The sequence below is a fragment of the Eublepharis macularius genome, chromosome 18 (assembly GCF_028583425.1).
Source record: "Eublepharis macularius isolate TG4126 chromosome 18, MPM_Emac_v1.0, whole genome shotgun sequence".
Taxonomy (NCBI): Eukaryota; Metazoa; Chordata; class Lepidosauria; order Squamata; family Eublepharidae; genus Eublepharis; species Eublepharis macularius.
The window spans coordinates 33,673,010-33,694,097 of record NC_072807.1 but is presented as its reverse complement, the minus strand read 5'-3'; the positions used below and the strand labels follow the sequence as shown (position 1 = coordinate 33,694,097).

The 21,088-nt window shown below is 46.0% G+C and overlaps 1 protein-coding gene across 2 annotated transcripts; it reads right to left on the bottom strand.

The window, feature by feature from the left end:
* Nucleotides 1-8,786: 8,786 nt before the first annotated feature.
* UBL7 (ubiquitin like 7) lies at nucleotides 8,787-19,479 on the bottom strand. 2 transcript variants are annotated; one of them, XM_055002677.1, is made up of 11 exons: nucleotides 19,338-19,479; nucleotides 16,730-16,978; nucleotides 15,002-15,121; nucleotides 14,439-14,521; nucleotides 14,228-14,312; nucleotides 13,200-13,257; nucleotides 11,964-12,097; nucleotides 11,253-11,302; nucleotides 10,827-10,994; nucleotides 10,091-10,213; nucleotides 8,787-9,388 (listed from the first exon to the last, which is right to left on the bottom strand). In XM_055002677.1, the coding sequence occupies exons 1-11, from the start codon at nucleotides 19,399-19,401 to the stop codon at nucleotides 9,251-9,253; spliced, it is 1,272 nt and encodes a 423-aa protein (XP_054858652.1). In that variant the 5' UTR covers nucleotides 19,402-19,479; the 3' UTR covers nucleotides 8,787-9,250. The 2 variants fall into 2 exon arrangements, with proteins under 2 accessions (XP_054858652.1, XP_054858653.1); XM_055002678.1 differs by lacking the exon at nucleotides 19,338-19,479 and adding an exon at nucleotides 17,771-17,993.
* Between the last annotated feature and the right edge of the window lie 1,609 nt (nucleotides 19,480-21,088).

Genomic DNA, 21,088 nt, shown 5'->3' with positions numbered 1-21,088 from the left:
ATTAAAGCACAGTCCACTTGGAGGGCAAAGGTGGTCCAAAAATTATTTGGGGATGCAATGCTTTATAAATATCCTCAAAATCTGTGGTTGGATTTATGAATAAGGAACCGGGAACCGACTTCAACCTCCTCTGAAAAGGCAGCCAGTGGGGGACAAAGATGGTAGTTGCTTTATTAAGAAACCTGGAGATTAATTTTAAATGATGCATTAGAAGCCAAATGGGGCATTACCTAGCAAGGGGGAGTAAGAACACTTGTTTACAGGAACAGTGGGCAAAAAAAAAAAGACTTTTCCAGCATTGCTCAAGTAGTATCAAGGTTGAACGAGCATGATGGAGAAATGGTGTGATTGGAATAACCTGTAGTGTTTTGCTCCAGAGGGGCCTCAATGTATATTGGGGCTGTGGCAATAGGTAATGAGGGTTTTTTTACCCTGGTTGAAAACAATCCACCTCTTTTGATTTTAAGCTATCAAAGGAGGAGAAAAGGATATTGTGGGCACTTGTCTTTAACAAGGCTTAAAGAAATGAGTGGAGAGAAGAGTTCACCCCCTTCTCGCCCCCACACAGTTGCCCAGATCTCAAATGTTCTGCTTACTGGGAGCCAAGCTACAAGTGACGCCTGACACAGGTTGGACACTTATCAGCTTCCCTCAAGTTTTGATGGGAAATGTAGGCGTCCTGGTCTTGCAGCTGTAATGGAGAGCCAAGCTGTAAAACCAGGAGGCCTACATTTCCCATCAAATCTTGAGGGAAGCTGACAAGCGTCCAACCTGTGTAAGGCGTCACTTGTAGCTTGGCTCTAGGTCCCAAATAAGATAAGATGTAGAGAATTCTAGTCCTCGAACACCAACATCTCATGTGGTTTAACCAAAAGGTGAGAGTGATTTTGAAAAAGAAATGTATCAGAAGGAGAAATCATAGGTGGGCAGGTCAAAGGCTTGGATTCTGGCGCATTATTGCTTGAGATCTGAATATTTTCTTCCTCCAGTTTTAAAAAAGAATAGCTGTTTGCTTTATAGACTCAAAGCTGCCCTAACCCAGACTAATTTCAAGGGCCGACTTAAAGTAAACTTTAGAGTTGCCAGCTTTGGGTTGCCTAATTCCTGGAGTTTTTAGGGATGGAGCCTGGGGAGGGCGGAGTTTGTGAAGGTGAGGGACCTCTGTGGGGTACAATGCCATAGAGTCCACCTTCCAAAACAGCCATTTTCTCCAAGTGAGCTGCTTTCTGTGGCCTGGGAAGACGGGGAGCTCTCCAGCCACCATCTGGAGGATGGCAACTGTCGCCTGGGCTGAACCAGTGCTCTGACTGGGCAGGTGAATCTAGAGTCCTCATCTTGTTTGTGGCTTCCTGGGCTGGGTTTCTCTAACATTTACAGGCATTAATTAAGCTAGTCGTTTTCCTCTTCAACGTGGGCAGTCTTCTGCCGGGAAAAGAGTCTTCTTATGAGTTATGGAGACCAGGCAGTTTGCATCTGAAGGAGGCAATCTTAAACCCATATCTTCCACTTATATTTTGCAATTCCGCACTTATCTCTATACAGAGGAAATCCAAACTGTTTATTAGGGAAGAGGACCTCTCCTAGTAAACGTAAACGCTCTAGGAGTTAATGTGGCCCTTTCCTTGCTCTTTCATCTTAAGAAAGGATTGCCAAGAGAAAAAGAAACTAATGGGTCGTAAATGTTAATAGGTCTGAGGATCTTTAAATACAGGAAGTTTTGACTATGGGCAGCAATGAGATGGATTCCACGCTCCACCACATCATTTGCATTAGGAAGGGGGGGGGGGCGGTTCTGGAGTACTTTAGAGGACATCCTTGTAGAATTTATTCTTGCATTAAGTGTGAGGGGGAAGATCAAGTGGCTTTCCAGAAATCAAACCGTGGGCTTGATGACTACGTGACTGGGAATATGCAAAGCTCACTAGAGAACTTCCACACGGCAGTTTTAATTTCCTGATCTTGAGCAGGAAACTAACAGTGCAACTGAATTTCATCAGCATCCAAAGAATCCAGTCATCAGTGACATTCCTTAAGTCATGAGTGCAAAAGTTGTTGTGTCTGAAGGTTCACTCAGTCACAGTTGCACTGCATTAGGGGCTTTGTGATTTTTGAGGCTGGGTAAATAATTGTGCGTGCCAGTTTCAGCAGTAAAGCCCAGTGAACAAGGGTGTAAAGCTGGAGTGCTGAACTTACACAACTCTTTCCCTTGTCCTGTGTTGGCTGATAAGAGGCAAAGAGAATGGTTGTCACTCAAAAAAACTCACTGCAACAATTGTGTTGGGAACTTTACAAGCATTCTTGTGCTTAAGTCAAGATGGGTAGCCATGTTCATTAGTCTGTAGCAGTGGAAAAGAGCAAGAGTCCAAGTAACGCCTTTAAGACTAACAAAATTTGTGGTAGGGTATGAGCTTTCGTGAGTCACAGCTCACTTCTTCAGATTATTGTGCATAATAATGATGATGATGATAACTGCACTGATATACCTCTCTTCTAGACAGATTGGTGCCTCACCCAAAGCAGTGAACAAGTTAGTGTTATATTATCCCCACAATACAGCTGGGGCTAAGAGGAGTGGTTTACCCAAGGCCACCTGCTGAGCTCATGGCAGTAGTGGGATTCGAACCAGTAGAGTGCTGATTCACAGCTGAACCACTTAACCACTGTGCTACAGCAGCCCGCAAAGCTTTGTAAAGCAAAGCTTTGTGGGCAAGTCATGTGCACTCCCCCTTAGCCAGGAGGCAAACTAACTGATCATTTATTATTGCCTCTTGATTCCTCCCTTCCTCATTGGAGTTCAGGTACCTACTTCTCCCCCTCCTCCATTTTATCCCCACAACAACCATGATGTAGGATGAACTGAGGGAAAGAAACTGAGGGTTCCTTATTCACTACAGTTTCTAAGTTCTATGGGATCCATTCTTTAGAAACTTTAATCAGCTCTTCCTTATATATTTTATTATGCTGTAACCTTGTACTTGCGATCATTTTTCTCAAACTCCAGACAGCTTCTTCCAGATCAGTTTTTATTTATCCTACTTCGCTACTTTATGTGTACTCCTGACCTTTTCACCATCCACTATGTGTAAGGACCAATTCCACTCTAGTCCTTACATGGAGAATTACACTTGGAAGATTTATGAGGGGATTTACAACCAAACCCATCTCTGCCCCCCTTTTCTGTAATTTTCCAGATAAGAATTCCAAAAATGATATCTGAAGAAGTGAGCTCTGCCTCATTAAAGCTCTTGTCGAAATAAATGTTAGTCTTTAAGGAGCTGCTGGACTTTTGTTTTGAGAGACAGAATAGACTTGCCCAGGGTCACTTGGCAAGTTTCAAGGCGAATGCTAACAATGGAAAATAAAATAGGAACATATTCTGCGTTAAACAGGTGAGAGATTCTTATATGCTATGTTGTGGTGGGGGGAGTAGTATAGAACTGCTTCACAAAGAGGTCCCTACCAGTAGGGTAAGTTTAAAAAAAGGTCCCACTTCTAAAGACTATGATTTTATGATCAGTTAGTCTGCGGCTCTAATGTTTTTCTTTTTCTTGTCCTCCCCAATTGATTCGATAGTCCAGTTTATTAGATGGTTTTATCCACATGACTGAAAGGATATTCCAGAGGGTAACAAACAAGATAAATCCTACTAGTTTCTTGTTTCTTTACTAGACTGATAAGATAGGCAGTGGAAAGGGACTATTTTTACCAACTTCCTAAAATCTGGCTCCATGTGCTTAGTAATTCATCTAGCAATTAAGAGTTATGGAGATGTTATCAATTTTAACCTTTTCCCGTCACTGCTAGTAAAACTCTCTTGATGGACAGGGGATTCCCCCCTGCCCCAGAAAAGTTGAGTATAAGAAGCCAATACACTGTGTCCCAGGTTGGCTAAATCTTTGCTTCCTTTCTGTAACATTTTAGCTCGGTGTCTAATCCAGCATGCACTCACCACATTCATGGAAATGGTGACCTCACAACCTGTTTTCATTATGGCTGGCTCTGGCAGTAAATTGCTTTTTTAGTGGGGTTTTTCGAAAGAACGCTATAAACAGCATTTTTTTGAGGCATGCTCCGGTCACAGTGTGGGAAGCTCTTGAAACAAGGTCAAGAAAAAAAACATGCCTTGGCTACCACCATAAGGGCAGCAGCCCCAGGGTTCCACACCCAGGGTGGGTGGCAAAAGGTCCAAGTTAATTTCCAAGAACATCTGGCTGACCCACCCTTCATCGTCATTGGTGCCAGGAAGAACAGAAGTGGGAAATAAAACTTTTCCACTGAAGAGTGACAGCTGACACGAGGAACAGGGTTGACTTAGAACTAAACCACACAACACGAATTACACGAGGATGCTCAAGTGAAGGGGGACACAATGTTAGTTGGGAAGCGTAGTTTGAATTTCATCTTTCTCTCTATAGAGCCGGCAAAGATCACTCCTCAGTTTGTTAATTTCCCCTCTCTACAGAGCAGGTAAAGATGGTTCTTCAGAGGGTGTGTTAATTTCCTCTTTGCCTCCCCTAAGGCCCTGTCAATCATTAATAAACCCTCTGTGGAACCATCTTTGCTGGCTCTCTAGAGAGATGAAATTAACAAACCCTCTGAAGAGCGATCTTTGCCAGCTCTGTAAAGAGAGGTGAAATTCAAACTACACTTCCCAACTAACATTGCGTCTCCCCTCACTTGAGCGTCCTCTTGTAATTCCTTTCATGCGGTTTAGCTCTTAGACATTCCCAGCCAAAAGCCCCGTGCTCAGATGCTTCAAATGGCGCCGCCCTCCAAGAGCTGAAATCCATCATTTGATATGCAAGCATGGCCTGGGGGAAAGGAAATGATTAAAAGGCCTGATCAAAAGCAGGGCCACCATCTCGAATGTCTGCATTCAGACATCACCCACAAAAGAACCATATTTAAGACAAACGGTGGTTAACAAACCTGGTTTGATGGGCACTAGCTAGGGACATGGGTTGGCCTGTAAAAATGGGTGTCGACCAGGGGCCTGAAGCTATCATTCTAAGTCCGACAGCTCTTCTACCAGGGACACAGTGAGACAGACACTGGCTGAAAGCCGTTCTCTATGGTCTCCGGCAGAGAGAGAGATTCCAAACCCCTCCCTACCTGAAATCCTCAAAGCGGAAAGGTTAGGAATTGAACCCAGGACCTTAAGCTCATGAAGATGGTACCCCACCTGTAATCTACAGCCTGCTCCCTTTAACAGTACTTCGATTTGCAATCGATTGTTACTGAGTGATCTTCTTTAGCTCCATCCATGAAAAAGCCTCACTGGTTAATTGGTGCAAATCTGTTCCAATTCCAGAAGCGAGTTCGGATATTCCCTCCCTCCCCTTCCCAAGGTAAGAGAAAAGCAACATGCAGCCTGGATCTAGGCAGCTAGGCCTAGCACCGTCCTGTGCTTACGCTCCCAACCCGATAGGGTTTCCCCTTGTTTATGGACCAGAGGCTCCGTTAATTGATTAGAAATATTTCTAGCTACTGCTTCAATGCATCCAAGATGGTTCCCAAAGATATGTTGCATGCAAGCGGTCCAGCACTAAAAGAACAGAACCATAAAAAGCGTCATCCCACATTGACCAAACAACAGTCCCAGTCCACATCAGAAAAGGCCCTCTTTGAATGCATGTAAGCAAGGGGAGCCCCGTGGCGCAGAGTGGTAAGGTGCAGTACTGCAGCCCAAGCTCTGCTCACGACCTGAGTTCGATCCTGGCGGAAGCTGGGTTCAAATAACCTGCTCAAGGTTGACTCAGCCTTCCATCCTTCCGAGGTTGGTAAAATGAGTACCCAGTTTCCTGGGAGTAAAGTGTAAATGACTGGGGAAGGCAACGGCAAACCACCCTGTAAAAAGTCTGCCAAGAAAACGTCGTGATGTGATGTCCCCCTATAGGTCAGTAATGATTCGGTGCTTGCACAGGGGACTACCATTACCTTTAAGCAAGGGGAAGTTCTCACTGTCACAAAAGCGGATTCGAGTCCAGCAGCCCCTTAGAGACCCACAAGATTTTCAAGAGCTCCCTTCTTCAGATGTCTGGTGTCTGGAGAAGGGAGCTCTGACTCTCGAAAGCTTACGCCCTGAAAAGCTTATTGGTCTCTGAGGCACCCCAGACTGAAATTACGCTGTTCCAACTGCAGGCCAAAACCCACCTAAAAGTATCATGAAAATCTTGTTGGTCTCTTTAAGTTGCCACTGGACTCAAATCCTGCTGTTCTACTGCAGACCAATACGGCTACCCATCTAAAACCATCCTCCTCACAAAAGGTTTCTATTCCAGTTTTTTAAAAATGCAGTTACATAATTTTGAACTACGGATTAAACAATCTTGCAGGGACCCCATTTTGATGACATACTTAAAACGTGCCCCAGAGTCTTGGGCTTACGGCATTACTGCCAAAAACATGCAATGTTACTTTGATATATTAATGATACCAGAAGCCAGATTGATTGTTAAGGTTCTTTTTAAAAAAAGACTCCGCTTGCACCTTTCGAAAAACAGCAATTTTCTGGGAAGGACTGGGCAGCTCGCTGGATGATTCAGGCTTCTGCAGTAGAAATATTGCTTATGGAAGCTCACACCCATCCAATAAAACCCCTTCGGGGTTCAATTAAGGATGCAACCACTTTTGTTAATGGTTTCCCCCCCCTCCATCTGTCATTTTCTATTCTGCCGTTCTGCCCTTGAGGTCAATGTTTAGGATGTCCTGGAAGCGCCTTGCGTGCAGGAAATCGTGTCTCAGCTCTTGAAAACCACCTAGTATGTCTGTATTTATCACTGTATATCCTACTCGTGTTGTTTCTAGCATAGACTCAGTCACATCTCAGAGGCCTGGAAACTTACGCTACAAACTGTGTGCATGGAGCGGATGTTCTGGCAATCTTGACCATGCTTTGTGGTTTATTGCTGGATAAACAGCATGCCAAAGCAGCTCCTCTCAGAAGTAAGTCTCGTTTTATTAAATGGGGCTCACTCCAAGGATTGCAGCCCGATTTTCCCACTTTCATCACAGTTCCACAGTGTTAATTTTAGACCAGGCCGGGCAGATATTCCGAGAACAGAAAATTAGCAATTAGGGTGGAAAAGAGAATTTTAAGCAATGCTGTAGGCAGAGATTGCAAGCCGCCAGGTTCAGGTAGTAGAAAAAAGTTCGGTCTGTTAACATCTGGCTTTCTGCCTGATTTACAAGCGTATGAAGATTTATCTTTTCTTTCCCAATAGTTTACTTAAAATAAACAAAAGGCTAAAAATTCTTTTTAAAAGCTATGTCTTCTGATATGGAAGTGCTTCCTAACCCCAAGTGTATGAATGCCAGCGACTCACAAATATGTTCTGAACATGTTCAGAGGCGCTTTTTCCAGGCCTCAGCTCTGGGTTCAAAAACAGGTAACAGGGCTTCTGAGTAACGGACTTCAGAGTAAATTACTCCTAAATTTTCCAACAACCTCCAAAATCCCAGCTTGGTGTTTGGTTTCTTCACTAGAACAGCAAATTACTCAGTGGAGCTATTTCTCATATTTCCTAAAAGGTTTAAAATTGCCTGAATGTTTTCATATTCCTGTTGAGGTCATACCAAACAATATTAAGAACTTTAAAGACTTCCCGTGAATGACACATTGCATGAGCAATTGACCGCTCTGCAATATTTGGTTTGCTATTTCCAGAGTACCAAATCATCGGTGGAATCGTAAGCAGTCGCAGCCTTCCAAACCTCCTCGTCTTCAATGGACTTTACAAGGGTGTAACTCTGCCTAGGACTGCACTGCTGTCTCGGTAACTGGTGATACTTACCCCTTTCACTGGGCGAGGAGTGTATTACCTCATTGCTTTTACTGACCTAAGTAAACAAAGTATTTTTTTCAGGAGTACGCCTGTTTTGGTTAGCACGCCCCATTTTTCCGAGGAAAGGAAGTAGAAAATTGGTAACGTCACTAATGTGTTAAAATGATGAACTTTGAAAAAAAAAATGCATGCCTGGGTTTTTCCCTTACAGAACATTTTGAGTATGAAAACACCTGGTTAAACAACTCCTTTTAATTAAAAGAAATTTTAGGACTTTTTTGGGATTTTTGGATTCAAAAATTTTAGGATTTTTGAAGTAGAAAAAGAGCTCAGAATATTGTAACGAAAAAAATGTGTGTGTGTCTCTCTCTGTATCTCACATATACCCATTCCTCGGGGAATTCTGCTGGGACAGAAATTCAACACTGTAGCAAGGGCACCCCCTGCTGGCTCAAAATATCTTTTCTAGTAGCCAGCAACGTTTCTGTTATGGCCATTTATTTTTACCTCCTCCACTCTGTACAGGGCAATATATAGGGCTCCCCACCCTCATTTATCCTCAAAACAACCTGTCAAGTAGGTGAAGATTACCGGGTGACCTTCAGGGCAATGTAGGGATTTGAACGGAGGTTTTCCCAGTGCTCTAACTACTACCTTGCCACTAGGTACAATCACCCAGAGAAGCGTCAGTTTAGTGGAATTTTCAAAAACAGGATTCCCAAGTCCTAATACAACACTATAAATATTACACTACAATTCCATTTTCACAGCCCACATCTAACACTAACCAGGGACCCACTTTTTACATTACAATCGTAGCTAAAGGTAACCCCCCCCACACCTATCTCACTCTGTTCTCTCTCCCCTAACCCACGCTTCTTCCTAAAAGATGGCTGTGGTACCACCAGCTAAACCCACCTGACATCTGAGTGCACCTGGAATTAGTCTGTTTATGTATATCAAAGCATCACCATCTCAAACTCTTAAAAAAAAAACCCTGGACAACTGGCGAAGGAGACCTTTAATGAAATCACATACAGCCATGCAAACCTGGACAGAGCCTCAGAAAGCCGCAGGAACAGAACAGTTGATTCAAAAGAGGATTAAGCTTCTAAGCTGAGGAACGGCTGTCGATTTCTCCAGAATGGGTCTTCAGAGCCGGATGCTAGCCTGCAGCTCTCAAGTCTAGGATAGCTTTTGGCCCTTCTCAGCTGCCATGAAAAATCCCTACATGCAAAAATGTCATTGTGGGCTCAGTGCTCACCACAGGGTTTTTTTTTCAGCCAGTCTGCCACAGGATCTATTCAGATAAGAAGAAGGTAAGGGGGGATCGTGCAAGGGAGACAGTGAGGACTGGCAACAGGTGATAAAATATCCAAAGACTAGTACTCGGGTCGTAGAGATCAGATGCTACAAAATAAAATAACCTCCCAAGTTTCCACGCCTTCCCTGAAAAGGCGGACCCGTTAGGGGGCTCCTCCTGCAAAGATGAGCTCCAGGGCAGCTTGGATGTCCCCTCCGGTGGCCTGCAGCGCTCGAAGGCTGAGCTCGTCATCGTGAATCCCCATGTCTCTCAGTTGCTGCAGCTGCGGCTGCCACTGGCTCTGCGGGCAAGAGGAAGCAAAAAGGGGCTGCAGTTACCCTTGGGCAGAACTGAGCATGGGGGAGACGGGGAATGGGGTGGAGGCCAGGAGAACTGGGCCCAAATTCCCACCCACCCCCCACCACCGAAGGTTACGGGGCAGCTCTGGATGAGTTGCTGTCCGGTCTAACCTAGCCCCTGTGGGAAGATAATAGAGCCCTTCCCGTATACTCAGTGTTTATAACAGTAAAGAGTCTAGTAGCACCTTTAAGACTAACCAACTTTATGGTAGCATAAGCTTTCGAGAACCACTGCTCTCTTCATCAGATGCATCTGACAAAGAGAACTGTGGCTCTCGAAAGCTTATGCTACAATAAAGTTGGTTAGTCTTAAAGGTGCTACTGGGCGCTTTACTATTTTGCGAATACTGACTAACACGGCTAATTCCTCTGGATCAGTGTTTATAGTGGCCAATTGCACATGGACAGAATACTTTATTTAAGACCACCTGTTTCGAGATCTATTCTCGGACAGTTCTGCAACCCCAATCCAAACTACTAGTTATTGAGATAACTGTCCTATAAGCCACCATGTCTCTCACTTACTCACACTTGCACCCCAAAAGCATTATTTCCCATGCTGTTTCATGCTAGGGAGATGTCTGTGCAATGGATGCAAGACCGTCAACTCTGAGGCTGTCTTGGCTATAGTCCAGGTAACTGACCTGCAGGTTTGGCTGCCCGGAAGCCTGTAGGGCGTGCTGCAGGGCCTGGCTGAAGAGGTCATTGGTGATGGGAGTTCCTGACTGGACGCTGGAGGACATCGGCGATGTGCCTGAAGAATGTCCCTGGACAGAGGAGAAGACATTTGCTGATTAACAGTCTTGGAAGGACTGTAGAGGCCATCCATTCCAACCACCTGCTCGATGGAGGAGATTCAAAAGCAGACGATCCCTAGTGGAGGGCTGTCCACTCTCAGGGGTGCTTTAAGATCTTAGGCAAGAGACAGAGCAGGTAAGTGGTTCCATTGGCATACTGCTCTTACCATTAGGAGATTCCTCCTAACATTCAATGAAAATCTACCCTCCTCCTAACTTAAATCTATTTGATCCAGACGTGCTTGCTGGAGCAGCCAAGAAATCTTTGCCCTCTTCCACTGGACAGCCCTTTAGGTATTTGCACAGCACAGACACATCACCTCATCAGCCTTCTCTTCTCAGGGCTGGACCCGCATCAAAGGATTTGTTTCCCAGACCCCTAGGCACCTTCGTCACCCACTTCTGAACCCATTCCGTTTTGTCTACTTCTTTCTGAAAGTGGGGTGCCCAGAACATGCGCCACAGCTCCCTAATACATTGCTTCTTTCTGGAGAGATTTCTCAACAAGTATCCCTTTTCTCTTTCTCTCTCTCCCGACTTGAAAGGGCATCTGTCAGCTGTACAGCCCCCGCTCCTCCTTTACCTGTGTCCCTGGAGTAGGAGTGTGCGAGCTGCTCTCAGGGGTGCTGGCCAGCGCCAGGGCCGTCGCCAATTCGCTCTGTGTGATGGGCCGGGGACCTGCTGCCCCAGTGTAACCGAGGGAGGCAGGGCGGGAGCCAGATGTACTGCTGGAAGGAGTGGTCCTGGTACTCTGTTAGGAAAAGAGTCCATTTCCTGGCTTTAGACCTTCCCTGAAATTATCATCACCACCTTCATCTGTAGCCCGCCTTTCTCACCAAGACTCAAGGCATATTACAAAACACAAAAGACCCATTCAAACAAACAGCAAACGCTCTCTAACAAACAAAGCCACAGAGTGGGGCTAGGATTACAGAACTGAAAATAGTAAGCCTGAAGCGGCTGAAATGTTCCAAGAGACACCCATCCACCTCTTGGCGCCTCGCATTACCTGATGGAAGTCATCTTCATCATCGGAGAGACCTTCGAACAAGAAACCACCTGCCCAAAAGAGATGAGACCACCATGAAACCTGGTTTCTTCCAAATCCAGGTCCCATTAGATGTCTACCTTACTGAGCAAAGGAGCTCAAACTCTGGGTTTAGAATTCCAGCATCTCAGAACAAAAGTTCAAGAAGGGAGCAAGAGCTTGGGCTGGAGCTGGACAGAGGGATTTCTGCCAATTCTGCTGTAACCTCTCCTGCACCACACTGCTATAACAACAACAACCGATTTATATACCGCCCTTCAGGACAACTTAATGCCCACACAGAGCGGTTTACAAAGTATGTTATTATTATCCCCATAACAAACACCCTGTGAGGTGGGTGGGGCTGAGAGAACTCCAGAGAACTGTGACTAGCCCAAGGTCACCCAGCTGGCTTCAAGTGGAGAAGTGGGGAATCAAACCCAGCTCTCCAGATTAGAGTCCCGTGCTCTTAACCACTACACCAAACTGGAAAGACAGCACTTTCCATCTCTCTGGATTCAGAAAGGTGCTGGAAATAACAACTGCCATGAGCTGGGAATGAGCCCCATTCTGTAAACCATTGAGCATTCATCGTAGCTCCGTGCAGTGCTGAACATCTGTTGCCACAACAAGGGAAAGCGAGGGTAGCAAGCTGCCTGGGGTCCTTGGGCAAATCCGGAGTGCCTCACTCACCCGGCATGTCACGGTAAGAGCTAGATGGCATGCTTCGTGAGGAGGTCTCGGGGGTGGGCAAGGGCGTGCTGCCCGCCACCGAGTGCAAAACCAGGATAATGGCATTCACCAAAGCAGGATGAGCTGGGATAAGCCTAGCAAGGAAGAGAGAACAGACACGTTATGGGAGCCAAGTCGGCCGAACCATCATGACCCAGGGTTCTAAAAGCAAGCTTCTAGTCCTGGTGGCTTGCAAAGACCGGCACATGGCTGTGTGAGGCTATGTCCGGTGAAAAGATGCCAGAAGGTGAGAAGGGGCAGAATTTCACTGGTTAAGGGGCAAGCAGTTGATTTATTCACATGCAAACATTTACAGATTGCTGTTCTATCAAAAGAATAGTCAAGTTGCAACCACCATTGCAATTTAGTGACTTGCATTCTATGCAAGTCTTCCTGCATCATAGAGTTGGCGCTAGAATGACCGAGTTTTAACAAAAATCCAAACTAGACTTGTGCAGAAGTCAGTTCTATTAAAGTCAGTAAGATTTTGGGATCAGGGTGTTTTGACTTCCTCACAATGTCCTTAACTTGTGAGGCAGAAGCGTACCCATGTTCAAATCAGAGTGAGGGAGACAGGAATTATTTAATGAAATCCACATTCCATACTCTCTAAACCCTAAACTCAGGATCGAACCCTGAGTTCGATCCTGGCCGAAGCCGGTTTCAGATAGCTGGTTCAAGGTTGACTCAGCCTTCCATCCTTCCGAGGTCGGTAAAATGAGTACCCAGTTTCCTGGGGGTAAAGTGTAGATGACTGGGGAAGGCAATGGCAAACCACCCCATAACTAAAAGTCTGCCAAGAAAACATCGTGATGCGATGTCCCCGCCATGGGTCAGTAATGACTCGGTCCTACTAATACAGCAGCTGGAGGGGGGAATCAAAATAATTAGGGGGGAAAGGAAGTCCTGATTGGTATAAAAGTTGAGTACTGGGAGTCAGGAAGTGCAGACAAATTTGCCCCAGGATACCCAAAGATTCAGCCAGTACCTAATTTGGGTTTTAGCCCTTTGGGACAAATCCAATATCTACCAGCTGTATGTGAAAGGTTCGGAAGACCAGGCAAGAGGACATTCTGGGGGGGTTTGGCCATGGAGAACTAGAGACCCAGGCCGCTTTGTTACTAAAAAGGGACCAGACATTATTCGATTACAAACGTCACCTGGGTCATGACGCGAGGCATTGAAATTCAGACTTACGTGTCCAACATGGCTGGATCAGCAAAGACAGAAAAAAGGTCTTTATCCTGTAAGACCCCTGTAAGACACAAAAGACTTTTCTCACTTATTGATTGCAATCGGTAATGTCATCCAGAAAAGGAAAAAAATTAAAAGGCAAATCAGTGATACGCTAATCTGGATGGGATGGTCTTATATGATGAAGTCTGGTTAATTATGCTTTCTCTCCTTTCCCACACAGAGAAGAAAAAAAAAATCAGATTTGCATTGCAACTCAAACTTGAGAAAGGTGGCTTTCAGAGATCAGAGCAAACCTTATTCTATGCCTTAACCTCATTTTTGTATGAGACTTGCCTTTCTCTTTTTCCTTGTGTGCGTACAATATCACCCCCAGTTCTCTCTTCCTCCATTCTAAAATGTATCTACATCATTTACTGTGTTTGCAAATTTGATTTTCTAGACACAGAATAACCCTGTCCTACACACACTCTGTCTCTCAGAGAGGAATTTTAGAGGTCTATTTACCAAAAGAGGCAAAATGCTAAGCTATCTCCATAAAGGTGTATCACACCAATTTCTAGGAAGAACACTTATCTAGGAAGAACTCCTTTGAACAAAGTAGGACTGGTGTCTGAGGGCCAAGCTACACATGACGAATGACACTTGAACAGCAAGTGTATTTCTCCCTGTTCACTTGCCCTCCACTCAATCCACTTGCCGTTCAAGTGTCATTCGTCATGTGTAGCTTGGCCCTGAGTAAACATACACGGAGTGGGTTAAAAGTCATGTTGTAGCCAGGCATCACAATCTATTCTCCCACTTAACCAAGAATTGAATCCTTTAGCTGGCCCAAGACGTAAATGAAGCAAGTTGATGAACACTCTGCCTCCCGTGAGGTAGGTTCCCTTGGCACAAATAAGACCACCATAAAACTCGGCAAGCAAAAAAGAGAAGTGAACCTTTGCTTCAATCCTTGGCCCCATATAATATAAAAACAAGGGCAGGCAAATCTTTGCTTTCTTCACCAGACCCCTCCACCCCTGACTCACCCAAAGCGATCGGGTCGCTGTTCAGCCCAGGCGTAGCAACAATGATTTGATCTAAAGACTCCTTATTCCCCAGCATCTTAAAGACCTGCAGGGGAAATGCAAACGCGATCAGTATTTGGGGAACCCAGCGAATGTTCTAAATGGACTCTTCCTGCCCCCTCTGTGTAAAGGAGAGAATTGGCTCAAGAGGGGCGGATTCAGCCATACCCACCGAATCTCGGAAGACCGGACTGCTGTGCAAGGCGGTATGCAGAACCCGGAATTCTCGTACAGCAGCCACTTTATCCACTGGCTCTGGAGAAAAGAAAGGCAAAAAAAAAATCCCAAGTAAATCCTACGTCCATCGCCATGAAAGTCAAAGGTGCACATAGGACATGGATAGGTTGGCATGAAGGCTCTCATGTGCATGTTTTGCAGTCCTTCAGAATGGAAATTGAGCGCAGCCTTCTGGAAAGGCTCCAAAGACAGGCTTAAAGATGTGGGAGAAGCTACAATGAAATCCAAAGACTTTTTAGTTTGAACACTGTTGCTGTTTCCTTTGTATAGCAGAACAGCCATCAAAGACTGGGCTGTCAAGACCAGAAATGGTGTCCTGGATCTCTCAGATAAGGGCCTGCACTTGAGGAGGAAGCAGGCAGAGATGGAGTAAAGGGTGGTTTTGTTTTGGGGGGAGAAAAGAGCAAAGAAAAGCACAAATGGTCCAGCACAGTTGTAAAGTATCAGTAATACTGCACACACAGAGATGCATGCAGTGCCAACCACCACACCCCTTACCTGGTTTCTGATCCGGCTCGGGCCAAGACTTGCGGAGGACGTGGACCGTGGAACCGGACTGGATGCCATAAAATTCTAGGGTCTGGTCATCTCGCAACTTCCGGCCACAATAGATGAGATCTGAAAGACAGTTCAGGCTTATAGCGCAGGATAACACACCAAGGAATCCAGGAGGCCAGCCACCCGCTCAGTTCTTTGAGCTGTACCACATTGCAAGAGCACAACCCTTGATGTGCTGTGTTGGTTTGCTCCCCCCTCTGTTGTTCTAAATACAAATGCCAGGCCAATACCGAGAGTCTTCAAGCTGTCAGATGCAATAACCTCTCGCCTGGTATGTGCAACTGACCCAGTTCCTTAAACCTGTTAGTTTGGGCCACTGTGGAGGAGTGAAATTCCCCCCAAAGGGGTGGGACACATTTCCTTTCAGCACATATGCCAGAGAAGACCCGGCCTGGGCAGTTAGCCATTTACACTGTCATTTAATTTTGTGTTCCTAGGCCTAATAACATTTGATTTATATACCGCCCTTCAGGATGACTTAACACCCACTCAGAGCGATTTACAAAGTATGCCATTATTATCTCAACAGTAAAACATCCTGTGAGGTGGAGGGGCTGACAGAGCTCCTAGAAGCTGTGACTGACTCAAGGTCACCCAGCTGGCTTCAAGCGGAGGAGTGAGGAATCAAACCCAGTTTTCCAGATGAGAGTCCTGCTGCTCTTAACCACTACACCAAACTATTGTGTTGTTCAATTGCATCATTCTTATACATCATATTCATTGTTGCTCGTTGGGTTCATATACGTACTCCCAGCCCTATTGCAGAATCCATTCATTGTCCTATACAGTATGATTACTGCCCTTCTTCCTGTACTCTGTAATTTGCCTTGAATTTCAGTGAGCAAGGCAGGCTATAAATAAGCTAAATAAATAAATAAAATCATTTGCCAAAGTCTCAAGAGAATATCTCGAAGGAACACAAGTATCTACACTAAAGGAGCATGGGAACAGATTTTTTAAAGTACATACAAAGACAAACAGATGAGGGGAAATGGGGGAAGAATCCAGAATTTAGGAACCACGATGAAAATACATTTCCTGGCTTAATTTAACACTCACAAGTCTTACTTGTTTTGGGCTTCTGAGCCTTTCCTGCTTTAGATGGAAGGTTGATATATATCTCTTCTTCCGAGCCCCTCTTTTAGAGATTCAGTAGCAAGGGGGGGGGGCTCTTTGACAAACCAGAAAGTGGGGGGCGGTATGCAAATTGTCCCTCCCAAAGGGTTAAGATCACTGAACCGTTTTACACTTGGCTGCTGTAGCGTAGTGGTGAAGTGGTTGGGCTGCAAATCAGCACTCTGCTGGTTCGAATCCCACTCCTGCCATGAGCTCAGCAGGAGGCCTTGAGTAAGCCCCTCCTCTCAGCCCCAGCTCCCCAGCTGTATTGTGGGGATAATAACAATGCTGAACTTGTTCACTGCTCTGGGTGAGGCACTAATCTCTCTCACTTCTATAAGGGCAGTTAATATTATTTTGTAGAGGAGTGGCGGGACACTCCAGAGGCGGCGGAAGTACTCAACAGCCATTGCAAGTGTCAAATCTTTGACGCTCTGTCCCTGTTCCTGTAACAAGGTTTTGGTCCAATCTTACCCAGTCCCCATCCCCTGTGACAGCGCATGGCAGAGCGTTATGGGCTCAACAGATCCAATACACTTTAAAATAGCTCACCGATGAGTTCCGGGTCGGGGACAGATTCCTGGAGCTTCCCGGTGATGAGCTGTTTCAAGTAGGAGATGCTGCAGCCGCCCAAGGGGCATTCCCCCAGTTCAGTTTCTGGCAGACGCAGGATGGATTTCGGAGCCAGGGGCTGGTCTGCCAGCTTCACTGCAATGTAACACTCGGAAACAGACATGGCGTCCGCGTCTAGGCTGGGCGGGCTGGATTCGGTGAGGCCCCAATCTGAGTTCCAGGCGGAATCTGTAAAGGGAACCAAAGACAAGGAAGGAGACAGGTGAATGTTGACTGCGTCGACTGCCTTGCAAGATGCCTAGGAGACGTTAGCCCTCCTTCCTACCAAATTAAAGAGCAAAGTTTCTTCCATGTACCAGCTTGTTCATACTGCACTGAATATTTGCAATTCCAGCTGTTGCGTTGTTTACAAATAATCTTATAGTCTTGTTCAGGGCTTTTGGGGGGGGGAAGAGGTGGTGGAACTCAGTGGGTTGCCCAGGGAGAAAATGGTCACATGCCTGGTGGCCCCGCCCCCTGATCTCCAGACAGAGGGGAGTTTAGATTGCCCTCCGTGCTGTGCGGGGCCACCAGCCATGTGACCATTTTCAAGAGGTTCCGGAACTCCGTTCCCCCGCGTTCCCACTGAAAAAAAGCCCCGGTCTTGTTCTTTATTCCACTGTGTTCTTAAATTTGTCATCCCCTTTGAGCCTTAGTGAGAAAGGCAGACTATCAGTACATTAAATAAATAAAATTAGAGCCTCAGATATAGAAAGAGCACCGAAGACAAGGGCCATAATTAGAGGGCACGCACACACATATACACGCACACAAAAGATCTATGGGTCCCAACGGCTAGGAACTGCAATTCATTGTGACTTCTTATTCCTACTTTTAAGTTTTTTAAAGTGTTTTTTAAACTCAACTCTTACAATACTTCCAAGAGATAGAATACTGGCATTCCCATTATAAGGTCAAGAGCCTCCCTCACCACCACAAGCCAAAATTAATCCAACATATACCTGGAGGAGCAGAACTTACCTTTATTAGGTGTACCCAAGAGTTATTTATTTGTAACCGGTTTTTCTCTCCAATGGAGAGAAGTGGCTTCCTCCTGTTTTTATCCTCCCAACAACCTGTGAGGTAGCTTAGGCTGAGTGAATGTGACTGGCCCAAGGTCAATTAGCAAACTTCTATGGCAGAGCTGGAATTTGGACCAGGGGTTCTCAGATCCTAGGCCAATTGTAACTACTACACCATGCTGTCTTGAAGTTTCAGATATCTATACAATGGAAAATTATACAACAGAGGAACAACAATGACCAGCTTTGTTAGCATGCTCTGTTGAGACAACATTCATAAGAGCCAGAAGTGCAGTGGTTAGAGTGTCAGAGAAGGACTGAGGGGTATTGGGTTCAAAACCCTACTTGCATCGAAACTTTATGTGACTTTGGGGCAGTCTCCCTCTCACAGCCTAACTTAGTTCTCAGGACTCTTGCGGGGATAAAATGATGGTGAGAATCACATGGGGATGGGCCAAAAAAGTCCAGCAAAGAAAAATAGTCAATGGAGAGAGGGAGCATGTTGTAAGCTACTTGGGGTCCCCATTTGGGGAGAAAAGCAGGGTGTAAATAAATAAGAACCAAAGAATTCAGTGGACTTTTAAAAACAGAATTAACCTTTCCCTGTGTAGCCTGCCTTGAGTCTCACTTTGTAGGGCACACAACAACCTAATGCACAAACACATCAACATTTGCTCACTAGGTGACCTGGGGCCTGACACACTCCCTCTGTCTCCACCTCCCTCTATCTTATTAAAGGTGTGCAGGAGTAGGGTTGCCAATCTCCAGGTGAGTCCTGGATGTCTCATGGAATTGCAACCTATCTCCAGAGGACAGAGATTAGTTTGCCTGGAGAAAACAGCAGTTCTGGAGGGTAAAACCTATGGCAATATACCCAGTATGGGCCCCTCTCCTCCCCAAATCCCACCTCCCCCACATCTTCAGGAATTTCACAACCCAGAGGTGACCATGCTAAGGGAGCAAATCACACCCCTTGTCCTGAGCTCCTTGGAAGAAGGGCAGGAAGAAAATATAATGAGTCAGCCACACAACAGCAGCCATGAAATCATGATTTGGAGGATGTGAGGTTGCCAATCTCCAGGTGGAGATCTCCCAGAGTTATAACTGCGCTCCAGACTACAGGAATCAGTTGCCCAGGAGAAAATGGCTGCTTTGGAGGATGGACTCCATGGTATGACAACCCTGCTGAGCTCTCTTCCCCAAACCCCACCCTCCCCAAATCTCCTAGAATTTCCAAGCCCAGAACTGGCAGAGGAAAGATAAAAACAACAAAGAGGCCTAGAAATACACAGAGGCCTGGGCCATCTCTAGGCATAGGCCTTTGGGCAGAGAAGCCCATTTTTAGAGGCCAGGATCTCCCTACTAGGCCATCCAGCCCATCCTTTGCTCTTCCTCCCGCTCAGGGTAACTAATGGTCTAGCCCAAAGAGACAAAAAGCCAAGCCAGGAGGAAACCATAGAGACAAGGGGGGGGGGAGAGAACAAGCCTTCCTAGTATTGCCCCCCTCAAAGAAGCAACGACCGTACCTGGATGTTGACAACCGACACTCTCCGCCAGCCGGAAACGCTTGGGCGCTCCCGCGCGAGGCATGCCGGGGCCTGTAGTTTCAGCGGGAACGAAGCTTTACATGTCTAACCGGCGAGGCGGCCACGCCGGTAGGGAAAAAAAATTTCAACTGCGCCTTACGGTGCGCCGCACAGCAGCCTGGGAATTGCAGTTCTGGCAGGCGGGGCTCCCGCTCTCTAATAGAAAGGACGGAATGATGTCACAGAGTTCCGCCCTTTCCCAAATAAAGGAAATCGAGGGGCGTGGTCTTAACCCGCGGCAACCAATGAGGTGAGCGGCCGCGAGTTTGAAAACAGGAGTGGGCGCGCGACGGTAGCACGTGCGGATGGGGAGGGCTTTTGGATGCCAACCTCGACGTGGAGGCTGGAGATCTCCTAGAATTATGATTGATTTCCAGATCTCAGAGAAAATGGCAGTTTGGGAGGGTGTACTCGATGGTGTAGTATAATATAGTATTATAATATACTTATATTATGCTATATATTAAGTAGAGATATTATCTATAATACTATATTATAGTATACTATATACAATGTATAATATATATAGCATTATACTATCATATAGTTTACTATAATATAGTAAAGTATATTATTATTCCCGGTAGGGCCTCTCCCTTCCCCAAACTCCACCCTCAAAATCTCCAGGCATTTCCCAGCATGGAGCTGGCAGGCCTAGTTTATGGGTATTATTTGCGTGTGTGAACAGACTGAGAACTGCATAGCATGACTGCTGGTATTTCGGGATGCAACTCAATGCCCCCCTTGCAATGAGAAACTGAACTGGCCAAGTAATCATCGCAAAAAGAAATCAAAGATCCCTTAGTTTATTTTTCTTCATTTTTTAAAAATGAGGCAAAAGATGATATCCTGTATTGTAGGGATGCCAGCCTCCAGGAGAGTCCTGGAGTTCCGCCAGAATTACAGTTGGACTCCAGACAACAGAGACCGGTTCCTAGGGTTGCCAGCCTCCAGGGGGTGGCTGGAGATCTGGAATTACAACTGATGTCCAGGCAGGGCTTTTTTCCCTGGAAAAAGGTGGTGGAACTCAGTGGGTTGCCCAGGGAGAAAATGGTCACATGGCTGGTGGCCCCGCCCCCTGATCTCCAGACAGAGGGGAGTTGAGATTGCCCTCCCCACTGCATGGTGTGGAGGGCAATCTCAACTCCCCTCTGTCTGGAGATCAGGGGGCGGAGCCACCAGACATGTGACTATTTTTAAGAGGTTCCGGAACTCCATTCCACCGCATTCCAGCTGAAAAAAAGCCATGTGTTCAGGCCATAAAGATTAGTTCCCCTGGAGAAAATGGCTGCTTTGGAGGGTGGAATCTACAGCATTATACCCCTCTGAGATCCCTCTCCACCCTCGCCAAGCTCCAGCCCACATATCTCCGGGAATTTCACAACATGGAGCTGGCAACTCTACCGGTTCCCCTGGAGGAAACGGCAGCTTTTGAGGGTGGGCTATGGCATCTCATCATGCTGAGCTCCTTCTCCCCAAACTCCAGCCTACCCTGCCTTCACCCCCAAATCACCACAAACTGCCCAGCTTGGCAACCCTTTGATCTAGCCATGCATCTTTCTTATACAGAATTATGAGTTCTACAAGGGCAGTATAAAGCAAGTGATAACATCCTTATTCCTTTTATAACTATATGCATACATACACAATCCCACCCCCCCTCCATACCCATAAACCAAAGACAAATATTT

Excerpts from the sequence above, each read along its gene's own strand:
- UBL7 (XM_055002677.1), bottom strand. The coding sequence starts at position 19,401 with ATGCCTCGCGCGGGAGCGCCCAAGCGTTTCCGGCTGGCGGAGAGTGTC. Across the intron at positions 10,214-10,826 it reads CTCCTACTCCAGGGACACAG|GGACATTCTTCAGGCACATC; the intron begins GTAAAGGAGGAG and ends TCCTCTGTCCAG. Across the intron at positions 9,389-10,090 it reads CCGGGCAGCCAAACCTGCAG|AGCCAGTGGCAGCCGCAGCT; the intron begins GTCAGTTACCTG and ends TCTTGCCCGCAG.